A 25,885-nucleotide genomic window follows, 5' to 3' on the forward strand; every position below is an offset into this window, starting at 1 on the left:
CATTAACAAATATACATATATAAAGTTGAATATGAATGATATATTTAGCTATGTTGCAGAATCATTTCACCTCTGGGTGTAATCTAGTATAGAATGAACCAGTGTAATCTGATGACGTTGCCAGATCAATGGATGCAGCGATAGATTTTCCAATATGGTTCCATAAGGACGAAATACTATCAAAGCTAAAGACATCGCAGGTACTTGTACTAACAGGTGAAACTGGAAGTGGTAAATCAACCCTTCTTCCAAAAATATTGTATGAAAATGGATATGGAGACAGTACCATTGTAGTTACGCAGCCTAGGCGTGTGGCTGCCATATCGTTAGCACGCCATGTTGCATCATTATTCAATACTGACCTTGGCAGGTTGGTAGGCTACGCCGTGCGCTTTTCCAACTGTTATTCGGAAGAAACAAGGATTAAGTATGTAACGGATGGTGTTTTGTTTCAAGAAGTATTAGACGATCAGATATTCTCAAGGTATTCCGTTGTTGTTATTGATGAAGCACATGAACGATCTATCCGTACTGATGTTCTTCTGGGTATACTTCGCACGTCAATAAAAAGGCGTTTGGACCTTAAAGTAGTTATTATGTCTGCTACATTAAAGTCGATTACATTTTCATCTTTTTTTGAAGGAGCAGCTGTGGTTCGAGTTCCGGGTAGGACCTATCCCTTAGACATCTATTATACTCCCCAACCACAAGAGGACTATTTAGAGGTATGCTATATAACATGTAATGATACAAAATAGTAGGCTGCAATGCTAACTGTATTGCAAATCAATTTTACATATAAAAAAGGGGATATTCTTGTATTCCTACCAGGTCAAGATGATATTGAGACCCTGGAGAACATGATATCGGAGAAGGTAGAGGCAGTTAAAGAATTTATAAAGTCTACTGGGGATCAAATAAATGGGAAGCTATCGAAAATTAAAAAGTATACAGAGGTTCTATTAGGTGATACACCCTACGATTTAAAACACTGGATGGAATTGCAAATAGTTCCACTTTACGCTGCGTTACCTCTTGAACAGCAGTCTAAAGTCTTTCAGGTACCGGGAGATGGTTGTCGTAAAGTAGTGCTTGCTACCAATATCGCTGAAACTAGCGTTACCATCCCTGGAATACGATTTGTAGTGGACAGCGGTCTAGTGAAGCAGAAGCTTTTCAGCGTCAAAAAATGCTTCGAGTCACTGGTTTTGCAGAAAATATCTAAAGATTCTGCACATCAAAGAGCAGGGCGTGCAGGTCGTATGGGACCTGGAAAGGTGTTCCGCCTTTATACTTCGGAGGCCTTCAACAGTATGAGACTGTGTAGAATACCTGAAATACAGTGCACCAATGTTGCCCATATATACCTAGAGTTGAAGGTTAGCTTTCATGTTTAGTGTATAACACTGCTATAGATGATTGGTGTCCACAACCCATTGGAATTCCCTTTGATCGATGCCCCGAGCAAAAATGCTCTGCTGTCAGCAGCTATGGAGCTGTATCGACTGGATGCCCTAGATACAAAAACAAATCTAACTGATATAGGGTAAGCAGTAACCAAGATAATTAATGTGTTATCAGGATGAAAATGGGTCGAATACCGCTGTTGCCAAGACATGCTAGGCTGCTACTATTGTCTTTAGAGTTCAAGTGCACATCGGAGATACTCACAATAGTGGCCATGCTGTCAACAGATATGACACTATTCACATCGGAGAGGCACGAAAAGGAATCAGCAAAGATGAGGAAAAACATAATAAATAAGAGCGGAGACCATTTAAGTTTACTCAACATGTACAACATATGGAATGATTCTCCAAATAAAAAAGAGTGCTGTAGGCAATTTGGATTCAACCCAGGAGCTTTCAAACGAGCTGCGGAAATCCGTAATCAACTGGTAGAAGTACTTACCAAACGCATAGGTGTAATGAACGTACCCAGTTGCAAGGACTCTTCGGAATGGGATACTGTCTTAAAATGCCTCTGTAGAGCTAATTGGATGAATCTAGCCTCGCTAGATACAGATGGAAAGTCATATAAATTGGAAGTGCAAAATACAAAGGTCATGATACACCCACACTCTGTCCTGTTTACCAGAAGACCGTGTCCTCCGTTAGTCATATTCGACGAGTGCTCCAGCACAAAGAAGGTCTACATACAAAACGTTTCAGAAATATCACACGAATGGGTTGCACAGCTACTACCAAATCTTGCACTAAAGAAACCTATCATAGAGCAATAAGGGGTCATTAATGATGAATTATTGGATGTATTATTAGATATATAGCCATGTTTCTGGCGTCAAATAGCTCCGTGAGTACTCACTAACGCTCCACAAGTGGCAATTAGTGAGATCAGTGTACGTTAGTTGCTTCATTTAGACGAGATATAACTGTATTGGATGGATGGTATACATGTACCAGCTTGACTACTTTTATTCCTCCGGTGCAAACTAATGTAGGATTTAGACTCCAACGGAATACCATTCAATTATATTTTGTCATCTGAATTATATAGACTCCCAGATAACTTCCAGGATATGATGTGCAATGTTTCAGTTTTGTGATGGGAACATCATTTTAATGCCCGATACCTCGCCGGTGTAATCGTCGTGGGTGATCTTACAGTTGTACCTCCCGGTGTCACAGATACCAACCGATGAGATGACACCTATAGGGCCACCAGGTAGATTAGAAAGTCCTATCTTAGTAGATGTGGTAGTAATCTGGCACATCGTATTTGCCCACCCACGAATAAATTGAGAAAACGGTTCTGAACTATCCGGAGTTAGACCATAATGTTTCGCACATCGGCGTACGCTTTCCATACACAGCAATCCTACTGTTCCACACTGAACGTGTATATCGTCGGAAACCCATTTGGGCGAACTTGGTGTCATATCCTTCCATGGTAAGCTAAGAAGATAGTCACTAGATGCAAATGCTGGATCTATATTGTTTGCAGAAATACAGAAAAGCATAGCTATACGATTTTCATCAATGTCACACCCAGATGATTCTGTCAAAGCATAGACATACCATAAACCTGACTTGATCCGTTCAATAACACAAGCATCCACCTTTGAAGATTCTTCAAGTTTGTTACATCTATCCAGCATATCTAAACGAGTAAACTCCTCCAACGCACGCACATCAACAGCAACTAACGAATCCGTCAGTGCCATGAAACAGCCACCATCAATAATATTCATCTTGTCTAACAGTATTCAACAAGATGAAAGGGGAATATAAAGTATGTATTGATATTTAAGCGGTGAATTAACCAAATTGGCATTTGTCGAAATGGTAATATTATGGTGCCATGGCAATGGTGGACCAAAGAAAACCATTAATGAGGCAAGATTCCATGTATTGTCACTCTATTTCTAATTAAATATAAAAACAAATGATAGTTTAAGTTAATATATTCATGGGATTATTTATCTATATCCTTTTGAAATGCTCCTCTGAATGTGAAGTTTATAATGTACACACTACATCATTACTGTACTAGATTTCGTTAACATTATACACATTTTTTAGATTTATCAATTGTAGTTCCATTGTAATCCATTAAACGAACGATTTTGAGTATTATAGTTGATTTTACTTGTTATAGTGTACCTTTGCGGGTCATCTAGAGGATCTGGCTGCAACGTATACATACGTTTCGTTGGTACATGCTTATTTTTTATGCACATGGATAAACTAGGATAGACATCGCTGCCACGTATATTATAACTAAATCTTGTATGGATCAGGTTGTTATTGAGGGGCTAGCCTATTGTCCACATCATCAATAATATTGCCACTTCTTCTATCAAGCACATCTACGGAGAGCTGTGGGATACAGTTCACACAATGGTATCTTTCGGGGATGAAAATGCTGCAGAGCATTCTTCAAAGTACGTATGTATGCATTAGGTGTATTGCGTCTGTTATTTGCATAGCAGAATGCCTTTTTTGTGTAGATATTTTTTTACAGGCAGCGTATAAGGAAAAGCATAACATGGGATGATGAAACCATATCGGAGCACGACAAAGAAAGAGGTACAAGGATGAAAATTATAGAGGCCAATACACCCTTTTGCTACCTATCAGAGGGTGACGAGTCAGATGACGATGCCCCCGATGAATCACATGTTGCGTATGAAGATTTAGCTCAGCAAGTAATTGACCGTTTATGCGAAATTAAACAAAGTGCTGATAAATCGGACCGTTTTGCTGAAATGCGCAAGAAGCATTACAGGAATGAATATTTGAAAGGAGTTCTTAAAAATAGGTAATGGACACTTTGTATGTATTATATTAATACAGGTATGATGATGTGAGTGACGACGAATGTTGTGGTGAAGACGAAGACTCGTCAAAAGAAGTGTTCCTCAATATCAAGTGTACAGCTCCAGCAGTGATTAGGTAATCAACTCATCTCACTGCGTCTAGCTTGGGTATATAATTTGTAAAATAATAACGAATGCTAATTGATGGTTGTTGTAGTGAGTGATAAATGCTGGATCACATTAGAGCGAATGCACATTTTAAACATGCAAATACCAAAGTACCCATGTAGACTATACTCCATCCAAGGGACACCTACAGAGTTTCTCAAGTAGGCTGTGTATATTTTGTAACGATGTGTGGGCATTAAAGGTTGTATTACTACACGTTACCTTCGCAAAGCATCCCCAATCACACGACAACGCCATATGTGGAAGGTGATAGCACATAATTTTACACCTGATTTTGTTAATTTATGAAAATGTTCATGTGAATTTAATTATATTTGTCTGATGTCTTAGTTTGGCGATTCAATTAGGTAGTTCGTTTGTAAATTATCATAGGTAGATACTCTATAAGGGAATTAGATTGTTAAACATCATTGTGTAAAATGAAACACTAAATTGCTTTTACAATATTCTATTAATTCTTGAACAGCCGGTTGTTTGGTGCAATAATTGACTTGGTTGGACGAATTTGAAGTCAGCATGGGAGATCTTACGTTAATTTGCCGTGCCAGCGACGGTTTTCCGTTTGTTGAAGTGTGGGAGGATAGTCTAACGCTTGCAAATGCTGATATAAATGCTAAAAGTTCAACCAAGAATATGCAGGAGATTAAAATGTATGCTCGTACTATTTGTAGATCTTTGCAACCAAACTCTTTAAAATCGTCTATAAAAGAAGGTGAATATAGTTATCATTATACTGTAGAAGACGGTGTTGCCTATCTGACCGTGGTTCCATCGACATATCCTAAAAAGCTTGCGTTTTTATACTTGGCAGAAGTGTGCACAGCATTCTCCAAAGAACTATCGCTACAGTTGGATTCTTCCTCAATGCCAGATAATATAAATGCTATCACGAAGCCGTATTGCTTCATGAGTTTCGGTATGTTTTTTAGATGTTTTCTTATGCGTATACCAATGTCACGATAACAGTGGTTTGTAGCATATTTATTGGTATCATTATTGTGTATATTATATTCATTTGTTATAATCTTTACAGATCGCCAAATACATAAAATTAAGGCCAATTTCAATGACCCCAATTCAACCAAGGCATTAAACATGATCAACAATAGTCTTAACGAAGTCACCCATATCATGCGCCGTAATATAGACGAAATATTACAGCGTGGAGAAAACTTAGATGGTGAGTTTTGTAGAATGTGGCATGCTGAACATAAGTAGACATCGGACGTATGGCGCATGGGCTAAAAGAGGAAACATTGAAATTCAAAAAGTCTTCTCAATTACTCGCAAGAAGGGGTATTATGGACAAATATATAGTATTGCTATTAGTTGTCATATTCATTGTGTTGTGTCTCTATTTTACATTCAAAGGCAAAAAAAGTGCCGCTTAACAATCACATGGACTTTCTGCTAAAAAGTACTCATGTATTAAAAATTAAATTTTATTATAATAGTTATTGTATAATGTTTTTAGTAGGGATGATGAAACCAAGTGCTGTTGTACCTAATGTGGCAAAGGTCATACGGCGCTGCACGACAACCGTCTCGTGTTGGACTAAAAATAGAATCCTGACGTAAACGCTGATTTTTAAATATAAAACCACATATTTGCTATTGTAGAAGGTGGTTTTATTAATGGTTGTGGCATATTTTAACATTTAGTTGTTACCGTGGTTACAATTTGTCTATCGGACTCTGTCGAACAATTCTCTGTTATCTTGTGAGATATATCTTCTGTACATGTGTGTGTTGAGAATTGCATAATTACAACATGAATGTGGCTGTCGATGAATTCGGCAAGCCTTTCGTTATCCTCCGTCAAGAGGAGAAGAAACGGATAACGGGGCTTGAGGCACACAAAGCGAATATAATGGCTGCAAAGGCAATTGCAGACACACTCAGGAGTTCATTAGGTCCACGTGGAATGGATAAGATTATTGTAAGTGCTGATGGAAAGGTTACGGTGACAAACGATGGTGCTACCATCTTGCAGATGATGGAAGTTGAACACCAATGTGCCAAATTACTTGTGGATTTATCGAAGAGTCAAGATGAGGAAATCGGAGATGGTACTACGGGTGTTGTCATATTAGCTGGCGCCTTACTCGAGAGAGCACTACGTCTTTTGGATCGTGGTCTGCACCCATTGAGGATCGCTGACGGTTATGACAGAGCATGTGATATCGCTATTAAACGCCTAGAGGAAGTGGCTGCAAGCCAGAGTGAAAACTATCAGCCAACGGCGGATAACATGTCTGAATTATACAAGAAGGCAGCCTATACTGCCTTGGGATCTAAGGTCGTGTCTAGTTGCCAAGATCATCTTGCTGCCATTGCGGTCGATGCTGTATTATCCGTTGCTGATTTGGAACGCAAAGACGTTAACCTAGAGCTTATAAAAATAGAGTCAAAAACAGGAGGACGTTTGGAGGACACTTGTCTCGTAAGGGGTATAGTGTTACCAAAGGAATTTAGTCACTCGCAAATGAAGAAAACTGTTACCGACGCACGTATAGCTATTTTGTCATGCCCATTTGAACCGCCTAAAACCAAAACCAAAAGTCGCATTGAAATTGGCTCTGTAGATGATTACGAGAAGTTGCAAGAGTGTGAAAAGCTATACTTTGAAAACATGGTAAAACGGGTTGTAGACAGCACTGCAAATGTTGTAATTTGCCAATGGGGGTTTGATGATGAGGCTAACCACCTTCTTATGAAGCATGGCATATCGGCTGTTAGATGGGTCGGCGGAGCAGAGCTTGAACTTGTTGCCATAGCTACTGGTGGCAAAATTGTAGGCCGCTTCGAGGATCTTGATGAAAGCAAATTAGGACACGCTGGCTTAGTTCGTGAAGTTGCTACTGGTACTGAACATCAGCAATTCATCTATATTGAGCAATGCCAGAAAACCAAGTCTGTTACAGTCCTAATTTCCGGTGGAAACGGAGTGTATGTCGAGGAGACCAAGCGCTGCATTCATGATGCTATATGCTGTGTACGTAATCTTATTAGAGATGGTAGGGTACTCGGTGGTGGTGGTGCTCCTGAGATAGCTGCCTCCCTGGCTATTCAGGATGCGGCTACGCAGTTTAATACTTTGGAACAATTCGCCATACAAAGTTACAGTGAAGCTTTACTTGAGATTCCTATGGCCCTGGCGGACAATTCCGGACTAAATGTCTTCGATTTGGTAGCGAAGGCTACGCAAATGCAACGCACGAACTGTCACATTGGTATTGACTGCCTTAATGGCACTGTTGGCGATCTTCGTCAGAAAGGCATATTCGAATCCCTACACTCCAAAATCCAGCAACTATCACTGGCAACACAGGTTGTGAAGATGATTCTCAAAATTGATGACGTCATCTCTCCATCCGAAATACAGTGAGCCAATAGTACGGCATCCATTTGTTATCAAATACATCGTCATATAACTAATATAATTGGTATCGAAATACTTAAAATTCTCATTATTAGAACTCTCTGACAATTGTATTTCCTTAGTATAATCAGTTGGCATCTAACTGAATTTCAAAGAGTGGATTTCTCCACCACTGTTGGAATTTGATAGTCGCCTATGAGTTATATACGTTTTGCTTTAACATTACTATCACCAAATCACGTATTGTATCATTTATAATGTATCTACAGTGTACTATGGAATCAAAAATGAAATTAAATGACGCCCGACATTTGGTAATGCCTCTTTTGGAGCATCATAGAGGTATAAAATATTCACATGGTTTTGTGTTGGCATCAGCAGTATATATCATTGTATATGTTGTACATAAACTCAACAAAATCAGACTTAGATTCCAGCCTCAACCTTTTGAGACTGTCTCTACATATTTAGGCCAGTGGGCAGCTGATATTCACTTCAGGAGCCATCATGTAAATAGTAACCAGGCATTTCGTCCCCATCGTCATTATGTTAACAACATCGCATATTGAAGCTAGATAAACGTCATAAATTAACTGTCGTCATATCCTCATTGATATAAAAGAACATTATTGCCAACATACTGCGGTGTGATTAAGGACATCATACTTTCTTATCACAGTTATTGAGGCTGTATTACGGGTAGTTGTATAGATAATAAGTATCATAGATATATAATCGGAAAACAAAAATATAGAACCATGTGATTACACGTCACCGGTTTGAAAAATACGGATGTACCCTATCCAATAACACTCTATGATACTTATTGTTTTCACTAGCATCTTATATCTAAACAGTGCTAACCGTGCCAAACTACTGACTTATATGCACATTATTTATTACAGAATACATTAAGGCAACATTTGGGTCATGCTATGTTGATGTTGGGGGAAATGGATACCCATTTATAACAGGGATTACTATAGATAATTTGCTTAATTATTATATCGCTGTATCTTACATGCCACAAACACGAGAGATCAAATGGATTAACAAGTTACCGATATTACGTGCGAACAATATGTTTTTATCGTTCGCATTGATGTCAATGCTATTTGTGCGATATATTAGGATATTATAGAATATATCTTATCCGAGAGTGAGCTTATTGCCCTTTAAAATTTAAGTGTTGCCTTTGTAATCCTAGGTGGAATCCAAGAATCTTCAACGCATTTAAGTACATTTTTATCATATGCTATTTTGTCTGTTTCGAGCTTTTTTGCTGCCTCTGAGTTGGCCGGAGACTTTATGTTTGGCTCACTCAGTAGTGACTGTATGGACAAAAGGATTGACGAAATATCATAGATGGCGGTCCATTGATTCTGTAAGATATCCAAACAAATACGCCCATCTAAATAAACATTTGGATGATAAATTTTTGAAATAAATTTAACGCATGGTGGTTTCGTTGGATATTCTTCCGTGAATTTCATAAGTAGATGAAACGTTCCAGTTTCCCACAATGTGTCCTTAGGTCCTCTTATAATAGCGTGACAGACCATCATATTATCTGGGAAGGGTTCAGCTCGACAGCCTTCTGGAGGATCCTTTGTAATTTTGGAAATATCCTGCACAATACGTCTCCTTGCGAATGTTGACATTTTTTCGATTCGTCAAATTCCCAAGTCCATATGATTAATTATCGCAAGCACCTGATGTCTATTGCTCACATGTAATCCAAAATACAGTCCATTTACAGATTGTATGAATAAGACAATGCATGGAATTTCCATTATCGTGTCTACACGGATGTTTTAACGGAATCAGGGTAGTACAAACACCGTTTTACTTGCTTCAAATAGTGTTTGTTGAACTAAAAAGTAACCTCTTTACGATTATACGAGAACTAGCTTGATAAACAACCAATGTTGTTGTCTTAGTACTGATGAATATCAACGGTGATGTGTCCACTGTGTTGCTTTAGACTTTTTATTACATGTTCTATATCATTCTTCACCATTACTCTGTTGTCCATATAACGTAGTATTTTACAAAACGGAATGTGTTAACCTTCCCTATTGGCGAATTCAACGGACAAGTATAAGTAATTTAATTATTCAATGCACAAACGTAATTTTATATCATTTTATATATTGTCGTAATGTTTTAAGAAATATTATGTTGATTTGTTTTCATGTGTAAGGGATTTGTCGGTAAGCGTCACGAAGAATCGCCACACCCCCGAAATAGCAAATATAGTATATATCATTAAGCTAGTAGAAAAACATACTAATTGGTGTAGATTTGGGTTATGATGGATTTGTTTCATGAATATTTATATTACTATTCTATAAGTCTGCTTTAAACTAATGTGTTTGTTGCAGGCGTGATTTAGTATCTCTCTGATGGCTCCACGTTAAAGAAGGTCATCTACCGATGTCACATGGTGTATGCTTACTTTTCTATTGTATACGACTATCTACACGGCTTACAATTAGACGAATCCTCTATCTGTTCATGATTCTTCTGGCTACCAGACACACATCGTCATTCAAATCGCCATCGGTGCTACCATTGTGTAGAAACAAGCATAATTTCAACCCTTTGTATGGTTGTTATTTAAGGAGATCGGTGAATATATTATCTTCGCGTTATGCTGTTCCTGGTATATCAAGGAAGAGTGAGTGTTTTGTAACATGGCCAGCAGAACGCATTAATCTGTATACCAGCCCAAAGAGGTAAGTCTATGTTATTCACAATATCTATTCGAACATACCGGCTGTGTTGAACCGTGTATAATTGCTAACCTCTAATAGGTTTGTATCTATTAACTTTATTGTTGGTGAATTTCATAAGGTCTACTATTTTACATCTATAACTTATTTTATAGGCCATTTCGTTGCTTTACTAATACTTGTCCTACTGCTGACATTGGTAACAGCCAGGATTCGAGAATGGTATACATAGGGGAGAATTATGTGCTCACCAGGCACACGCCGGACAGTGATAACATCACGCTAACCATTAATTGGCGTGGCCGAGAAGTCAATATGGATAGGCGGAAGTATGAACCTATAGAAACGACTATTACTCGTCTTAAAAGATCCCTATACAAGCTTGATATGGCTAACAACCAGAAGGAGAATATCTCCATAGATCCATCTAACGAGTCGTCGGCTCCAAGAGCATCCTTTGAATCTTGTGCTTTAGATTCCACGATCCCAGGGACATCTCTGTCAACTAATGGTACAAATAGTAACGATCCGCGTCAGAAAAATACGGCAACCACACCAGACTGCTATTCTATATCTTTTTTGTCGAGTTCATTTGAATGTTTCGATCAAAAGAGCTCGCTCCTCGAGGTAGCACAGAATGCGTCGTTTCTTTCGTTAAATGACACTTTACTGCAGATATTCAATAACGTGTCGCGTATTTGTGATGTATTCCTGTCATCAAGGGCAATGGTCGGTTGTCCATTAACAGTACAGATACAGAGTGATGGTTCTTTGAATTATGATGACGTTGTTATTGACTGGTGGGACGATAGGGGACAGTTATTACATCGGGGTCCCGTGTATATTCCACCTGAGTTCATGGCTTATCGCGTGGTAAAGGCAATAGTGACGCACAATAGGTTGCCATGGAACTTCATGGAATCTGATTTCTGTCGGGTATTCGATGCACCTATTAATCGTTGGCAGTATGAAAGAATAATGTTATTTAACACGTCGCCGGTGGGAAATGCAACATCTCCTTTGCAATCGGACTCCATGGATTTACGTGTCATGTCTTTTAACATCCTCTCTCCTACATACGTTGCTACTGATGAAGCTATACAACGCTTTTTTCCTTACTGCCCTCATGAATGGCTAGACAGCAGCTATCGCAATCCTTTGATTCTAAGGGAGATCTTCTTATTACGCCCGCATATTCTGTGTTTGCAGGAATGTGCTACAAGCGCTTATCGTAACTATATAGAGCCAGTTCTGGGCCAACAATACTATTCGTGGTTGACTATAAAGAACACTACTTCGGATGAAGGTTGCTGCATATTCATAAAGAAGGACATATTTGATGTGGTTGATGTACAGAGTTTAATGTTCAAGGAGCAGATTCTTAGACCTGAATATTCTGACCTTTTAAATCGTATTGGGGCGCCAAATTGGTTGAATTACGATGAGAAGACTTATTTTAGCAAATTCCATACTGTTTTCCAACTAGGATGCTTTGTGAACAGATCTAATGAAAAGTCCAACTACTTGTTTTTAGCGAATTCGCATTTATATTTCCACCCAAGTGGCAAGCACATTCGTTTGTTACAGACTTATGTCTTACTTTATGAGCTGGAGCGTTTCAAGAAAAGATGTGGTGATAAGTTCGGGTTTGACATAGAAACGGAGTCTGTAACTATTATTTGTGGTGACTTTAACTCCTTTAGTAGTGAAGGTGCCTATCACCTTGTCGTCAACGGTTGGATTCCATATCACCATGAGGACTTTGAATATGGTCTTCGGTATTCTCACGAAAGGTTCATTCCGTCAGCGCAAAACAAGCAATATTTAGATTCTCGGATGAATGGTACACCCTATAGCTTCGGTGAACAAAGTGAAAGACTAGAGGTACCTAATTACCAAGGATACCATGATGCTTATTCCGGTCATGAACTTCCATTCACCAACTTCGTGAAGACTTTCTCCGGTACTCTGGACTATATATTCCACTCTAACAATATAAAGGTAGGTTTTGAATTTATATGATCATTTGTCGTAAGGTTAAGCGTTGTTTACCTGGTATTACTACTAGGGATGCTCAGGAGTATGAAGGATTACCGTCTAAATTATATCCGTCCGATCACATATCAATAGCAGCGGATTTTTAGACATTGGCTACAGTATAATGTTTACATCAGTTATATCATGTAGTGTGCTGCACATCAATGTTTAAGAATATAAACTTGGGGTTATAATTCTAATTTATATTTTTCTTATTATCATAGTATACGCATCTGTTTATTCTGCTATCAAATGTTATTACATAATTGGTCATTTAATTTATGACCAATTACTTTATCGCATAAACGTTACCAGTCACGATGGTTCAAGATATCGCCAATACACACGATGGTAGGTATTACTGGATTATTGCCATCAGAGATCCTTGCATACGTTACGTTTCGAGCCAATTTATTAATGGAAGATAGCATGGGATCTTAGGGTGTCTATCTCTCAGCCAACTGTAGTTATGCCTTATGCAAACATGAAGACAACACACACTGACAACTTCGACAGTCTTTTATCTTGTTAAACTCATATCACTTACTGTGACGTCCTAATTTTATTTTGCAGGTGATGACTCTGATCCTCTAGACGCCTTTTTGAATTCCATTGGGGACTTGAGGGACGACAATACTACGGAAGGATGCGATGCCGGATCCGATGATCACCATGATGCAGCTGGCATCGTTACTCCTAATGTGGACAATATAAAGAAAAATGACAATGGTGTCCAACAATCTGTTGCCAAGGCTACCTGCAATCGCTTATTTGATGACATATATCTAGTAGATCCTAAGGTTGATTCAATACCATTAAGTGATGTTGTTAAATTGAAAAAACGCTTGGGAATAGAGACCATGGGTGTCAGGGTCCCGAAACCGACTGTTTCATTTCAGTCTCTTGAGCGCACTATACCTGCTACGCTAACGAAACGGTTGTCTAAGTTAGGTTATTTAGAACCAACGCCAATGCAATGTCAGGCTTTACCTGTTTTACTTCAGGGTAGAGATTCCATATTGATGGGTGAGAGTGGATGCGGTAAGACTACATCATATTTATTGCCTCTTGTATGTCACGTATTGGTTTTGATTCGTAAGCTCGGTGCTGTAGCGCCAAAGCGTGCAGCTTATTGTGTGATAGTAGGTCTTACCAGGGAAGGCTGCAGTCAGATTCTGGTGGTCCTTACTAAGCTGTTGAAATCTCTGAATATACGTGTGGCCACTATAGCTTCTGGTTATGACAATTATAATCAGGTGATATCGGGGACGGAATTTCTGATTGTCACTCCAGCTAAGCTTTCAGATATGCTTAGCCGTCACGCTCTATCGTTATCTAACACTCATGCGGTTGTAATAGAAGATTTCCCTAAGGTATACCAAAAGCATCCCGATGAGTCTGAGATTTTGCTTAACCAACCTCAGGCTATGAAAGTGATTGTATCAAATTCTATTCTCGGGTCAGGTACTCTTGGAAATCTACGTCAGTATCTGAAGAGCTCCGTTACAGTGAAGTTTCATGTAGACACTTCCCTGTCAGGGATTACTATAAAATGGATATCATGTTTAAAAGAGCCCAGTCGCATACAGAAAACGACTTTCATAACCGATTTGCTATCTCATTTTCATCAAGCATTTCGTATGATAATCTTCGCCAATGAGAAGGTTACCGTAGAAATGTTGTATACGTTCATTCAGAATATAACGGAATCTGTCAACTTCATTCATGAAGATACGCCCAGGGACCAAATGTTCTCAACATTGGAGCAATTCCGGGAAGGGAAGATACAAATACTGGTGTCTACAGACATATTGACTAAGAATGTCAATCTTCCCAAGGTGGATTACGTTATTATATTCGACATGCCGCGCAAACTATCACGGTTTTGTGCCCGTTGCAGAGTGTGCCAAACTCATAGTAATGGCGTGATATACAGCTTACTTGAGAAGCATGACCACATCATTTCTGGTTTAATATGTACTCAGCTTGATATAGAAGGTATTGATGTTCCCAAAGTGCTGTCTCAGTTGGCATCCAATTGGAAACCATATCGTGATTCACGTCACAGCGTCCGTGGTAGCACAATACATATGAAGGAGATCAAGGAAGTTGAAGTTATGATCCGACCTATGAACAAAAGCACTACTGATCACATTTTGACTGCTAAAGTTGACGACACATTCACGCAATCGTCTGAAAAACCAGTTGAGCCTAACCTTTTTGTCTCATCGAATTCTGCTGACCATATTATAACAGAGGGCAGTGCCCCTGTTGAAGAGGATACAGGTCGTGAATATGGCATTGATGATACTATATCTTCTGATGAAGAAGACATTGTTCCTAAGCGTCAGTTGATTAAGCCTACTGGTTTGATTGACATGGAGAAGATTAAGCAGCGGCGCCTGAGGATGGGCCAGGAGCAGTTGTAACATTGTATGCTAATAATCATATGAATATATTGTGTATTATGTGTTGTACTACAATTATTTTGTATGTGATTGTACCAATACAGTTCGTGGCACAGTTGTGTCATGTGGAATTAGAGTGACAAACAAAACATTAAAATACCATACACATCCAGCTTAAATGTGTTGTTCTATTACCGTTGTGAATGTTATTATATATTTTAAGTGATTAATGAATGAGCAATACAATTGACCGTGGCTGGTAGAGTGCTGTCTTATTCACGGTAGACAGGGTGAAATACCTAGCCATATCAATGATTGCTTTGTAAACATTATGTTACTACAGCACTAGCTGTTTAAAATGCTTGTTATCGCATGGTTTATAGAAGGATTCCATCTAAAATGGCCGCCTTTTTTACAAATCTTGCAGATTTTATCTGCGTTGAGATTCAGGGTTATCCTTTTATAATTCGTGAGCATCCACCGCCTTCTGTTCTTGCACAACATAATGTCAACAGGTCGTCTGATGGTGTTGTTAACGGTGCTTCATCTTCACATGATGGCATATGTGACGACGAAATATTGGATCCTATAGATGCAATCCCAGAGGTAAGCTTGTGGTCAATAGACTGACATATTGTGTCATACAGAACTCGTTGAAACATATGTTACGACTCCCTCGGCATTTTGAGCGGATCATGTTATTATCGTTAGGTATATGTATAGACTCTCTGTTATTCGAGTTGACTATGATGCCTATACAGGTATGTTGAGGCTACTTTGTAAAATATATCACAGGCTGTGAGTGGTGTTTTATACATATTTGAGAAGTTTATTGAGAAAGTGAGATGTTCTATTGAACCTTACGTTTCAAGGCTTCGTTCTTCTGTAATGGTTCCTTCATTTTTGACTCGATATTTCCTGACGGTATCACCAATGTCAATGAGTACATCTAGTGGCAATGAAACTGCATCCACTGTAAAGCCAAGTGATTCCGGACCTGTTGATAAATCCACAACCATCTCAACAGAACCTATTAAAGAAGATGACTCCCATAGTGCTAGCAAATTAGACCCTGTTTACGAGTCAGAAGCAGACTGTTTATCGCATAGCGGTGGTGAATTGACTTCACCAGATGAAAATGACGAAACGTCATCTTCTGGCGGAGAATATGAGGATGCTGATCCGCCGTTAGACACCACAACAGACTCTAGCGCGAATACCCCGGATGATGCCGATGAATCATATGTTATAACACCAATAGAGGCTTGTGGATTTGCTCGTTTTGCTGCCATGTTGTTTGCTATAATTATTCTCTCAAGGATTGACACTTCACGGGTGTATCACAACATACGTGGTCAGCCTTTCTTCAAGTTGTATGTTATATTTAACATGTTGGAAATTTGTGAGCGTCTTTGCAGATCTTTTGGTAGAGATTGTATTGACACTTTAATGCGCACTACTGTCAAGATCTACAAGTTATGTTCAAACTTTTCATTACGTAGTTCAAATGCTTTGGCTATGTTAAATGCTACGAAACGCATGAAGTCAGGTATTGCTATGGACCATTTTATGACAAAGAAATATAAATCAAGTGTAGTAATCAGTAATTTCGCTCGTGTTGAGCAGATGGCGACTCCTACAATGCGTCGTGTTACTGTTGACGTGGCTGGATATTCTGAAAGAACCATATCGCAAAGTGAAACCACTCATCCATATTCAAATGCGGGTACCAGTGATCTCTCTGATAAGGAGCGACCTATAAAGACTTTATCGTTTGTAGGCGATGACTTAGATCTGCATTTGAATCACTCCGAAGATTCGCCGGAGAAACACAGTTTCGTGTTGAAGGACTTATCGGCTACTTTGGACACAATTGCTGATACTGTATGTCCCGATTCAACTCGTGAACTAGAGGATTCTGGCAATGCTTATTTGGAATTTATATTACGTTTTTTATTGGTTACTATCTATATTATATTCCACTCATTTATGCATTTACTTCGTGTGCTGATTCTTAACATTGCCATTAACTCCTCTGACTCAGCAATGTTTTTATTGATGGTAACTAACAACTTTGCTGAGATTAAGTCTACTGTTTTCAAGAAGTTTAATGAGACATCATTATTCACTATCGTTGCTACTGACGCTATTGAGCGTTTTCACTTATGTTTCGACGGGATGATTGTCTTCTTTAAGATGTGTACAGTTCAAAGTCCATGGCAGGCGTATTTACAGGTATCACGCTGGTTAAGTAAGATGTTGGTGTTAGAAGTGCTGATTGATTACTTCAAGCACAGTTTTCTGCTTAAGTTTAACAAGATCGGTGGTGAGCTTTTCAAACGTTACACTGAGGTATTGATCGGTGATATACTGTTATCGCGGTCACTCCGCAACTTACATATGCTTGTGCGATTTGACTTTCGAGTCATATGTAAGGGGGTCTATTCATTTTCTCACATTCCTGCGAGGCGTCTCGGTTTCATGTCTTCTCCTATAATGACACTTATCGTATGTAACATTCCATATATTCGCAGTCGTTTGACAGTTACTAGGTTTGTTACTGCTCTTTTAATATGGACGGCGTTATTTTTTTTGAAGGTGACGTTATCCATTCTACTTCTAAGTTATGGGATAAAGAAGCGCCGTGATTTGCTGATGCTAAGAACTCCGATGGACGCTGTAGGCTCCTTATGACTTTGGTTAATTTATACGATTCTTCATGTGGAATGTACTCTTCTGTGTTGCATATATAGATGTTAGCTGCCGCGTCTATGTATACTTATAGACTTCCTAGCATATAATGACAGTTATAAACATTATTTACTAAAAGTAATATTAAAAACTGTGTTTTCCAGTCAAAACAATACTATCTTGGATATTCTCAAAGGGAGAATTTTTGGCACTTTCCAGATATGGCATCGTATGAGAGGAACGACTTTGCTTTGTGGAACGGGTCAACGTTGCAGAATACCGTGGATCCTTTGGCATCCGCAAAAGGCGGGGATGACAAATCAGAGATACATATCAAGTCTGGTTGTGGGTACAGCAGCAACGTCGCATCGTGTTTCAGTATTGTATTCGTTCCTGGTTTGTTGGGGCATATATGCCCTTGGCCATATATGCTGTGTGTCAGCATATTCACAAGTTCATGCGGTGGTGTCGTATTCATGGCAGTTCCCGTTGTTAGTAATGCCGAGCCTAGTAGTTTCCTTAACACGTCATTACGGCAAAATATCATCCGTTTACTTAGATGGCGTATCCTACAAGGGTTTGTGGCAACCATAAATTTAGAGTTGCTTCCTATAGAAGCTTTAATGCGATTAGCGATATTTGAGGTGTACCCCGCGAGTAGTGGCGGCATGGGCAACATTGTGCTAGATGGTGTTGCATCTTTGGTTCCTGGCACTAGAATGAAATTCACACTGATTAGTAATGCTCTAAACTTGCTTTTCATGAGCAACACATATAACTTGTCAAATCCGTCGGCATAATGGTTCGTGTTCCCCGTGAGGTTGAAGCCCTGGGAATTGAAATTGCCCATAATGATGATGCCTATTGGGAATCCATCAGTTTGGTATAAATCCAGAAATGCTGCGCATAATGAATTGATGAGTGGTAACCTACTATCTAGGAGCACTTCAAATGAATTTAGGACGTCTTCGTTGTCTAGGAATAGCTCTGATAAAACCACCCATCGCTCAGACGCTCCATGCTCAAATTTGTGTTGAAACCGTCGTTCTAGGTACAACACATTATCTCTTGTCAATGTGCCGCCAAAGCAGTCTGGTACATCAATATCTATAAACGGTGGTGGTTGCTTAATCTCGATGCACCGTATAGAGTCCTGTGGGTATATATCAATCGTGGAAGCAACCTACCGTATAAGGCTCTATAACTCCTCTCACGATAACAGTGTTGCATGGGCAATATATCCCACTGCATATTATAGTTTCATCTGTTATTATTAATCGAAGCTGTGTCAATGCGCCTTTGAGTGACATATCACCTTTTTTATCAAGACCCAGGATGCCAACTATATTTTGTTCAGTTGTACAGGATCTTGATATTGCATCCACCGTTGTTACATGTATATTGCTTCGCTTTATTTTCTGTATTTAGTATTAGCTACTGAACGCTACCAACTCACTTCTAGTGCCAGTTCATATCGTATTTCTACAACAGAGGAGCTATCGTTTGGTGTAAAGTCGCATGTGAATTTCTGATCATAATGTGACAAGAGATATAAACTACCTTTTTATTTCGGGAGTAATGTATCATTGGCACATCCTTGAGTACATTGTATATGAACACTTCTTGTGTTCTATCTAAATTCGATTCAATTTTCAGCTTCTCCTGGTAATAAGACCAATTGTATACCCCGGTCAATACGTTGGTAACATCTACTCCTTTCGAAAGCTCATTGACAACATAGTTCCATAGGTATATATCCACTTTTAGACCAGATTCCAGCGTTACTGCTACTTTTGTTCAACACATTTCAAGGTCTCACCTGGCCACAAAGTGTCCTTTGTAAGTGCTTCTAAAAGCGCCTTACCGGATTCCGCAGGTGGCAGCTTTGTTATGCCAAATCGTCGTAGACTTGATGACAGTTGGTACACACTGTCATGACTATCATCTCTAGTTTCTTTAGCAGGGCCAGGATCGGCCGCTAACATATCTGAAATATCATCATCAAACAATGAAGCCATTATATTAACTGTTTTTAGTTATTTGGCGAGTTCTATGGCTGCAGCCACAAGATCGTTCATGTCCTGCTTGTACTCCACAGCCTCTTTTTTCAAGGCTTCTATATCCTCTCTCAGCAATATTGACTCTTGGGGGTACTTTCTTGCTGTCCTCATTCTGCATATAAGGCAGCGGAATGCTATTTTGAAAGTGGAATGTATAGCTGTGTTGCTGCATTCACCGAGTTCAGCAAATTGTGAGCATAGGCTACGGATAATAGGCAGCATATCAACTGCTCGTTTCCCTCTTGATATTGCGGGTTGATATATTTTGGATACGGTTGGCAGCAGTGCCTTCAAAGTACACATCTTGGCCAGTGTTTTCATGTGCCACTCACATTGCCTTTGTATAAGCCGTTTCGACGCGGGTATTAACGCGAGTTCCTTCATTGACCTAAAGCTATCAATGTCGAAGCTGAAGAATTTGCTAGAATCGCGATATAGGTTGGTATCCAGGTTATCATGTACTTCTTCATGGTCTTCGCATCGCTCGGTCAGCATCCGGTGGTAGTACTTCACAATACTATCTTGGCACCCGACTAGGCAGTTGCATAGGTATACCATATTACACATTCGTACCATAAAGTCATCTACTGTATTGGGTCCTCCAACATTGGCCACAATGTCGATAACCGACTGTATTGCATCTTCCCGTAACTTAGTTATGGCTTGGTGAAGGTTATCCTTCATTTTCGCGCCTGCAACGCAAACGAAGTAGTGATTCAGTGCACCTTCCAAGCCACCTGTTATTGTCAGCAATAGGTTATCCAGTGGTATGTTAAGGCTAAGAATGGCGTTAACAGTTGCGTTAAGCACTGTTGCCATATCAACTACTGCACGTGTATGTTTCTGTGACCCCAATGGCACCCAATCTTCGTTTTTCATTCCTCTGGTGATAACATCCTTGAGAGCTACGAACCGCTTCTCAAGTTCTGCCATGCTGATCAGCACCATAATATCGCTATGTTCAGACATCAATTCATTTCCAGTGAGACCCTCGTGTGAGAAATCAAACTTTAGCACTTTAATCAATTCATCGTTTTGGTTCTCAGACTGGACTTTGAATATCCTCGAGGTTTCAATTTCTCGTTGTAGCAACCGTAGCTTATGCGCTGCTGGCATGACCTTGCAGACATCAAGTGACCTCATTAGCTTTTTATTGATATGTAGCTTAAAGAAATGTATAGAGGCATTGGTGAACAACACACTGAAATCACCCATGGGTAAGAAATCATCCCACACGTTGGACAGCGCCAGCCACTCCTTAATCACGGTCACCATGTTCTCGATAACACTAGCGGCTAATTCGTCAATATCACTAACTTGAAACTGCTCAATCTTCGAGAAAATATCGCTTATTGCATTTTCAGCTTGATTTACAACAATCCTACGAAGTACGTTGTTCATGTTGAGGTCCTTCTGGCAGACCTCTAGCAACGATGGAGTGTCCAGTGGTCCTACATCTGTGAAGCTCGTATAGAGATCATCTTGGTACAACAACCGGTCTATCAGTACATAGAGTGATAGCTTGAACGCTAGGTTCATATCGCCATCTGCCGGCTTAACGTTCATGAGTTGCTCTAGGAGTGCTAGCCTGAAATCTTGCGTCGCGGCCCTAAGTAACAATATACTGTTTATCAAGCTCTGAGTTGATGTGGCATTAACCAGTGACAGAGAGCTGGGTTCACTGGCTTTGGAGAACACTTTTAAGTTATGGCATATAGAGTCCACAAGTAGTAGCTGTACCTTATAAATGGCACGGTTCGTTTGTACAGTGTTTAATGTTTTCTTTGTTGCCACTACCCAGTCGCCTGCATTGGTGGCATCCATATATGATGAAAACTGCATTGAACAGTACTTTGGCGTGACATAATTTGCTTTTACCTTGGATGTAGCTTCTCTGACATCCAATTGCAGGTATACGTCCAATTCACCCATTACCTTCGGGAACAGTGATATATTATTATGTACCTGTAGTATAGAGAAATGCTCCTTTGCGATATCCTTACTGTATATAGATGTTCTGCCACCACTTGATATTTTCGGGCTGTTTAGTTCATGCTTGTATAGCCCATTTATGCTCAGCAGAGCGTGGAATAGCGTGCATATACTCGTGGTGTCTGGCACGTTGCTTTTGTAGAGATAGAAGTTAGTCAAGTGCCCAGTGGCCATAAAGTGGGTTACGTACTCTATCGTTGTAAACGTTATAGGCCACTCACCATGCCTCAGGGAATCCGACAATATGTTATGGTAACTATATGCTATCTTCATAATAACCACATCCTCAAATCGCCAGCATTGTGACAGTGGAGTATCCTCTAGTGGTTGGATAAAGTAGGGATTCACATAAGTTGGCTGTAGGTCCGACATCCTGGAGTGACGCCTGGCGATACACTTCTTGAAGCAGCCCCTCCTGTTATTAATGCGATGGAGAACTGATATCTGTTCATCTTCGAATATTTCCATTGGTGTACAGAAGTGGGTATTTGCATCGGCCATCGTAATATTACGCACCGGGCTTCCATCTGAGTTTATCGATGGTAATCCTGAGTCCGGCTTCCCCAATAGCCTGGCACTAATCCTGCGCGTTATTCGCGCTACCTCATCTATAATGCTATCCTGCTGTCCCGCAGTAGCGCTATTATCCACTTTCTCAGGGGCCTCTACAGGTTTATTGGTTACCATGGGTAACAACTCCGTGAGATCATGGTCCAAAGCCTCGATCTGTACACTAGAGTCCAACACTTCCTTTAGCTGGTCGTACGGCGACCTGTAGTTGGTATCTAATACCGACTCAATTCCCCATCTATTGCTTTGTGATACTTTCTGGAGTACATTCAGTGTACCTATGCAGTCGCAGAGTAGTGTCAAGATTTTGTTGGCTATAAGCTCTATGTCAGCATTATCCGCGAAGGTAAACTTCAAATTTAGCATCTGCATTGGATTGTCAGATTCAATGGCTGATGGCCACTTTGATGATATATCCCCTTGTAGTGTTGGTATCCTGCGTATGACCCTGGCAAGCTTCTGTACTAACCCTAGCTTAATTAGGTATATCTGCCTAAGTACAAACGCTTTAAATTCTGGCAAATCGAATAGTCTTTCTGCTGATATCGATATGTCATTTTTCCTGCACGAGTCTATGAGCAGTAGTAGCCTATACCGAAGATCCATTTCATGGATGGCGACGTTAGGCGTCGGGGTGACGAAGGAGTCCCTTGGGGTAATCAGTGCGTCTATGACGTCAAACTCCTGCTGATGGATAGCGAGATTCTTTCTCATTATATCGATTAGGGTTCGTATCCTCACCACGATGTTCTCCAGGACCCCTAGGTTAGTAAGCAAAAACTCCCTCATTTGATTATCGGTATCGTTAGACAGGCATGGGTGGCACAGGTAACGAGACAAGTGCTTGTGCAGTAACAGCAAAGTTTCAAGACCAACCATATCCCATTGGCGCTGATTCATGTTCATGTCTTCTAGGTAATACACTAATCTCAACACGCTGGTAGGCTCGATGGGCTCCGGGATATCTGGTGTTACAACCTTGTTAGTAGCTGGGTGGAATATACCCCTAATACTCGGTCTAACAGTTTTGTGCTCTGTCGGGGTTCTATTCACAATAACTGGTTTAGCCCGTATCTCAAATGGATACCTATTATGTGGCGTGTTGTATAGAGTTGTTATATCCATACCAATGTTATATTCTGTGTCCAGACTAATATCATATTGATGATGTACCCCCAGGAAGTACTCATCAGAACGCTTTAGGGTATGCTCCAACATGTCCCTGGTGGTTTTTATAGTCTCTGTATCAATAGTTACTGCAGCGTTAAATGGTGTATCCGGGTTGTTGGATGATACATTCATGTTACTCACTGTACTTTCCAGTGTGCCACCCTCTGATATAACCATTTGTGCACCACTTTCTTCTGCTTTGTTGCTTGGTATATCCTTCCTCTTATCCGCCTTTCTTCCACTGAAGAGTGGTATAGACAGGTTACTCACATAGCTTGGCAGCTCACTACTGCTTCTACGATTTGATTTCCTATTCCTCCGATAGAATTTATGTACGCTACTCATTAGCCGTGACTCATGCTTCTCTTCTACATCAACTAGCATCAGCTTCGTGATCGAACTAGTCCGTATATGTGAGCTTATTTTGCCACTTCCTCCGTATGAGTTAAACGACCTTAGCATTTGGTATTCTGTATTTTCCTCTGTATGTACAGTTTCCTCTAGCACCGCACCAAGACCCGGTGCAACTCCTGGTTGTATCGGTGTCGTTATAGTTTCAATGCGCTCTAGGTCCTGGCTTTCCATGGAACTGTCCTTCACGATTGTGCTATCGGGGTTATTAGTAATCCTTGACTCATTCACTACCTCCTCAACATGGATTTCAGTAGCCTCCATTTGGACGCTGTCAGGAGATGGCTCGCGCGAACGCTGCCGCAAATCAGATGTTACTGAACTAACCCTTGATATTGCATTGGATATAACACGAACAAAACGCGGTACTGGCAGCGCCAGGTGTTTCTTAGATTCATGACTTGTATCACTTTCATCAATTACTGTAGCCGTTTCATCGTCTTGCTGGGTATTATTACCAACTGCCTCCTGCAATGCTTCTGCTAATGTTGGCTCCTTGTCTGGTATGAAGTCTTCTAGAACTTCAAACTCCATTGGAAGCCACATATCCTCTGGCATCCTTGTGTGGGTTGATATCTCCGATACCTGGGTGCCCAAAATTCGGGCTTCAAACCAGTTATAATCCATCTCCGGAGAGAAGTCAACCACTGCCTTGTAGAGCTCGTGCAAGTTTTCATATGAATTCCTGTCGTATTTAACTAGGGCGTCCACGAATATCTGGAAGCATGACGAGAACATGGCCAATCTCTTGCGTTCCATGCCGCAAAAGCGTATGTGGAAGTCAACGGGATCGGTATGTACCTCTTCATTGATTGCACACGATTTCTTGAACTTTGATAATGCCAGCTGTTCAATGGTTTCCCTGGAAACCCCTTTGGTTATAAGTATCTTCATTTCAGGTGCCTGCTCAAAGAGCATCTGGATATGCTTCCCCAATGATATCTTTGCTTTCACAGTTTTGTTGACAGCCTTGGCCTGTGATTTACCACGGTGTAAACCATCCGCTTCCGCTACAACCTCCTTTTCATACTCCAGGGCATGCTGGAGATCCTTATATGCCTTCAGCACATTCTCTACGTACTTACGCGCCCCTGAATGGTGAAAGCCCGGCATATGTTTAAGCGTCTTGAGATTCGGTATAAAGTTGAGCACATCGTTCATCTCAAGCTCATCCACGGGTTCATGGAATCCCTCATTGAATTCAGAGATAAAATTGTTTAACGGATCTAATATACTACCACTGAGTAACGATGACAAATCCGCAGTATCTTTGCGTGTTTTGGATATGACATTAAAAAGCGCCTTCCATACTAACGACATCCCCTTTTGTTCCTTGGTTATATCGACCACGGCTTCATCTGGGATAGATGGATCACATCTAGTTCCACGAAGCGCCTCTATGGCGTTGGCATTAAAAAGACCATTTAAAAAACAGGAATATTCAGCCCGCGTTTCCAATTGATGCAATCCTTGAGCGAAGTCCATATACAGCTTTGACAAATCGGCGACCAATTCAACGAAACTTCCCAAGGATTCCTGGGATGTTTTCCGCTTTAACCTTACGAGGGGATGCAGCAGCCTCCGCTGCGTATCGTTCATCTCATCAAGACCCATGGTTGCTACACATAGATATGATTAATTTTTACAAGCTGTGTTACGCGGCTTTGGTAACAACTTCGACTTTTTCCACCATGAAATACGGAAAGTTTCTCATCAAGGAAACTCCATTTCTCGGAAATATTATACGTGGATTACGCATCTACGTTATATATATCGTTATTAGCACTAGGTAAAATAATATTTTGCCCACACATTAACTCGGTTGATTCTCTTGGTTCGAGAGTGAATCTCGACTCCGGACACCACCCTCATCTTGCCACATGTTGGCAACGTTTAGAGCCTGCATTCATTGGATACATATGGTGTATTATTTAATACACATGCATTCATTTTGTGAATTC

The 25,885-nt window shown here is 40.2% G+C and overlaps 11 protein-coding genes across 11 annotated transcripts; 7 read left to right on the forward strand and 4 right to left on the reverse strand.

Moving 5' to 3' along the window:
* Positions 1–66: 66 nt before the first annotated feature.
* Positions 67–2,260, forward strand: BBOV_II004610 (helicase). Its single transcript, XM_001609934.2, has 4 exons — positions 67–725; positions 762–1,379; positions 1,416–1,546; positions 1,582–2,260. Exons 1-4 carry the CDS (start codon positions 129–131, stop codon positions 2,240–2,242), a joined length of 2,007 nt encoding a protein of 668 aa, XP_001609984.1. The 5' UTR covers positions 67–128; the 3' UTR covers positions 2,243–2,260.
* Positions 2,261–2,263: 3 nt separating this feature from the next.
* On the reverse strand, positions 2,264–3,296 carry BBOV_II004620 (uncharacterized protein). The gene has a single exon (XM_001609935.2). The coding sequence runs from the start codon at positions 3,209–3,211 to the stop codon at positions 2,555–2,557; it is 657 nt and encodes a 218-aa protein (XP_001609985.1). The 5' UTR covers positions 3,212–3,296; the 3' UTR covers positions 2,264–2,554.
* An 80-nt stretch (positions 3,297–3,376) lies between these two features.
* BBOV_II004630 (Protein phosphatase inhibitor 2 (IPP-2) family protein) lies at positions 3,377–4,446 on the forward strand. Its single transcript, XM_001609936.2, has 3 exons — positions 3,377–3,904; positions 3,985–4,281; positions 4,317–4,446. Exons 1-3 carry the CDS (start codon positions 3,861–3,863, stop codon positions 4,417–4,419), a joined length of 444 nt encoding a protein of 147 aa, XP_001609986.1. The 5' UTR covers positions 3,377–3,860; the 3' UTR covers positions 4,420–4,446.
* Positions 4,447–4,738: 292 nt separating this feature from the next.
* Positions 4,739–5,869, forward strand: BBOV_II004640 (putative vesicle transport protein-like family). Its single transcript, XM_001609937.2, has 3 exons — positions 4,739–5,384; positions 5,502–5,648; positions 5,687–5,869. Exons 1-3 carry the CDS (start codon positions 4,985–4,987, stop codon positions 5,857–5,859), a joined length of 720 nt encoding a protein of 239 aa, XP_001609987.2. The 5' UTR covers positions 4,739–4,984; the 3' UTR covers positions 5,860–5,869.
* Positions 5,870–6,025: 156 nt separating this feature from the next.
* BBOV_II004650 (putative T-complex protein 1 epsilon subunit) lies at positions 6,026–7,887 on the forward strand. Its single transcript, XM_001609938.2, has one exon. The coding sequence runs from the start codon at positions 6,240–6,242 to the stop codon at positions 7,854–7,856; it is 1,617 nt and encodes a 538-aa protein (XP_001609988.1). The 5' UTR covers positions 6,026–6,239; the 3' UTR covers positions 7,857–7,887.
* Positions 7,888–8,917: 1,030 nt separating this feature from the next.
* Positions 8,918–9,894, reverse strand: BBOV_II004660 (putative Ubiquitin-conjugating enzyme E2 2). Its single transcript, XM_001609939.2, has one exon. It carries the CDS (start codon positions 9,509–9,511, stop codon positions 9,026–9,028), a length of 486 nt encoding a protein of 161 aa, XP_001609989.1. The 5' UTR covers positions 9,512–9,894; the 3' UTR covers positions 8,918–9,025.
* Positions 9,895–10,299: 405 nt separating this feature from the next.
* On the forward strand, positions 10,300–12,735 carry BBOV_II004670 (endonuclease/exonuclease/phosphatase family protein). The gene is made up of 3 exons (XM_001609940.2): positions 10,300–10,588; positions 10,741–12,586; positions 12,622–12,735. Exons 1-3 carry the CDS (start codon positions 10,368–10,370, stop codon positions 12,727–12,729), a joined length of 2,175 nt encoding a protein of 724 aa, XP_001609990.2. The 5' UTR covers positions 10,300–10,367; the 3' UTR covers positions 12,730–12,735.
* Positions 12,736–12,912: 177 nt separating this feature from the next.
* BBOV_II004680 (DEAD/DEAH box helicase family protein) lies at positions 12,913–15,096 on the forward strand. The gene is made up of 2 exons (XM_001609941.2): positions 12,913–12,973; positions 13,196–15,096. Exons 1-2 carry the CDS (start codon positions 12,943–12,945, stop codon positions 15,049–15,051), a joined length of 1,887 nt encoding a protein of 628 aa, XP_001609991.1. The 5' UTR covers positions 12,913–12,942; the 3' UTR covers positions 15,052–15,096.
* Positions 15,097–15,354: 258 nt separating this feature from the next.
* On the forward strand, positions 15,355–17,778 carry BBOV_II004690 (Eukaryotic membrane family protein). Its single transcript, XM_001609942.2, has 3 exons — positions 15,355–15,636; positions 15,678–15,791; positions 15,826–17,778. Exons 1-3 carry the CDS (start codon positions 15,403–15,405, stop codon positions 17,722–17,724), a joined length of 2,247 nt encoding a protein of 748 aa, XP_001609992.2. The 5' UTR covers positions 15,355–15,402; the 3' UTR covers positions 17,725–17,778.
* Positions 17,779–17,861: 83 nt separating this feature from the next.
* Positions 17,862–19,763, reverse strand: BBOV_II004700 (DNA polymerase alpha/epsilon subunit B family protein). The gene is made up of 6 exons (XM_001609943.2): positions 19,541–19,763; positions 19,282–19,505; positions 19,178–19,249; positions 18,909–19,139; positions 18,655–18,874; positions 17,862–18,621 (listed from the first exon to the last, which is right to left on the reverse strand). Exons 1-6 carry the CDS (start codon positions 19,737–19,739, stop codon positions 17,912–17,914), a joined length of 1,656 nt encoding a protein of 551 aa, XP_001609993.2. The 5' UTR covers positions 19,740–19,763; the 3' UTR covers positions 17,862–17,911.
* BBOV_II004710 (uncharacterized protein) lies at positions 19,683–25,634 on the reverse strand. The gene has a single exon (XM_001609944.2). The coding sequence runs from the start codon at positions 25,536–25,538 to the stop codon at positions 19,758–19,760; it is 5,781 nt and encodes a 1,926-aa protein (XP_001609994.1). The 5' UTR covers positions 25,539–25,634; the 3' UTR covers positions 19,683–19,757.
* Between the last annotated feature and the right edge of the window lie 251 nt (positions 25,635–25,885).

This window comes from Babesia bovis, chromosome 2 (genome assembly GCF_000165395.2).
Source record: "Babesia bovis T2Bo chromosome 2, whole genome shotgun sequence".
NCBI lineage: Eukaryota > Apicomplexa > Aconoidasida > Piroplasmida > Babesiidae > Babesia > Babesia bovis.

Excerpts from the sequence above, each read along its gene's own strand:
- BBOV_II004610 (XM_001609934.2), top strand. The coding sequence starts at position 129 with ATGGATGCAGCGATAGATTTTCCAATATGGTTCCATAAGGACGAAATA. Across the intron at positions 726-761 it reads CACAAGAGGACTATTTAGAG|GCTGCAATGCTAACTGTATT; the intron begins GTATGCTATATA and ends ACAAAATAGTAG. Across the intron at positions 1,547-1,581 it reads ACAAATCTAACTGATATAGG|GATGAAAATGGGTCGAATAC; the intron begins GTAAGCAGTAAC and ends ATGTGTTATCAG.
- BBOV_II004620 (XM_001609935.2), bottom strand. The coding sequence starts at position 3,211 with ATGAATATTATTGATGGTGGCTGTTTCATGGCACTGACGGATTCGTTA.
- BBOV_II004630 (XM_001609936.2), top strand. The coding sequence starts at position 3,861 with ATGGTATCTTTCGGGGATGAAAATGCTGCAGAGCATTCTTCAAA. Across the intron at positions 3,905-3,984 it reads GCTGCAGAGCATTCTTCAAA|GCAGCGTATAAGGAAAAGCA; the intron begins GTACGTATGTAT and ends ATTTTTTTACAG. Across the intron at positions 4,282-4,316 it reads AAAGGAGTTCTTAAAAATAG|GTATGATGATGTGAGTGACG; the intron begins GTAATGGACACT and ends ATATTAATACAG.
- BBOV_II004640 (XM_001609937.2), top strand. The coding sequence starts at position 4,985 with ATGGGAGATCTTACGTTAATTTGCCGTGCCAGCGACGGTTTTCCGTTT. Across the intron at positions 5,385-5,501 it reads GTATTGCTTCATGAGTTTCG|ATCGCCAAATACATAAAATT; the intron begins GTATGTTTTTTA and ends TAATCTTTACAG. Across the intron at positions 5,649-5,686 it reads GCGTGGAGAAAACTTAGATG|ACATCGGACGTATGGCGCAT; the intron begins GTGAGTTTTGTA and ends GAACATAAGTAG.
- BBOV_II004650 (XM_001609938.2), top strand. The coding sequence starts at position 6,240 with ATGAATGTGGCTGTCGATGAATTCGGCAAGCCTTTCGTTATCCTCCGT.
- BBOV_II004660 (XM_001609939.2), bottom strand. The coding sequence starts at position 9,511 with ATGTCAACATTCGCAAGGAGACGTATTGTGCAGGATATTTCCAAAATT.
- BBOV_II004670 (XM_001609940.2), top strand. The coding sequence starts at position 10,368 with ATGATTCTTCTGGCTACCAGACACACATCGTCATTCAAATCGCCATCG. Across the intron at positions 10,589-10,740 it reads CTGTATACCAGCCCAAAGAG|GCCATTTCGTTGCTTTACTA; the intron begins GTAAGTCTATGT and ends CTTATTTTATAG. Across the intron at positions 12,587-12,621 it reads TCCACTCTAACAATATAAAG|GTTAAGCGTTGTTTACCTGG; the intron begins GTAGGTTTTGAA and ends ATTTGTCGTAAG.
- BBOV_II004680 (XM_001609941.2), top strand. The coding sequence starts at position 12,943 with ATGGTTCAAGATATCGCCAATACACACGATG. Across the intron at positions 12,974-13,195 it reads TATCGCCAATACACACGATG|GTGATGACTCTGATCCTCTA; the intron begins GTAGGTATTACT and ends TTTATTTTGCAG.
- BBOV_II004690 (XM_001609942.2), top strand. The coding sequence starts at position 15,403 with ATGGTTTATAGAAGGATTCCATCTAAAATGGCCGCCTTTTTTACAAAT. Across the intron at positions 15,637-15,677 it reads CTATAGATGCAATCCCAGAG|AACTCGTTGAAACATATGTT; the intron begins GTAAGCTTGTGG and ends TGTGTCATACAG. Across the intron at positions 15,792-15,825 it reads TGACTATGATGCCTATACAG|GCTGTGAGTGGTGTTTTATA; the intron begins GTATGTTGAGGC and ends AATATATCACAG.
- BBOV_II004700 (XM_001609943.2), bottom strand. The coding sequence starts at position 19,739 with ATGGCTTCATTGTTTGATGATGATATTTCAGATATGTTAGCGGCCGAT. Across the intron at positions 19,506-19,540 it reads AAAGGACACTTTGTGGCCAG|TAACGCTGGAATCTGGTCTA; the intron begins GTGAGACCTTGA and ends CAAAAGTAGCAG. Across the intron at positions 18,875-18,908 it reads GAGTTATAGAGCCTTATACG|GACTCTATACGGTGCATCGA; the intron begins GTAGGTTGCTTC and ends ATATACCCACAG.
- BBOV_II004710 (XM_001609944.2), bottom strand. The coding sequence starts at position 25,538 with ATGGGTCTTGATGAGATGAACGATACGCAGCGGAGGCTGCTGCATCCC.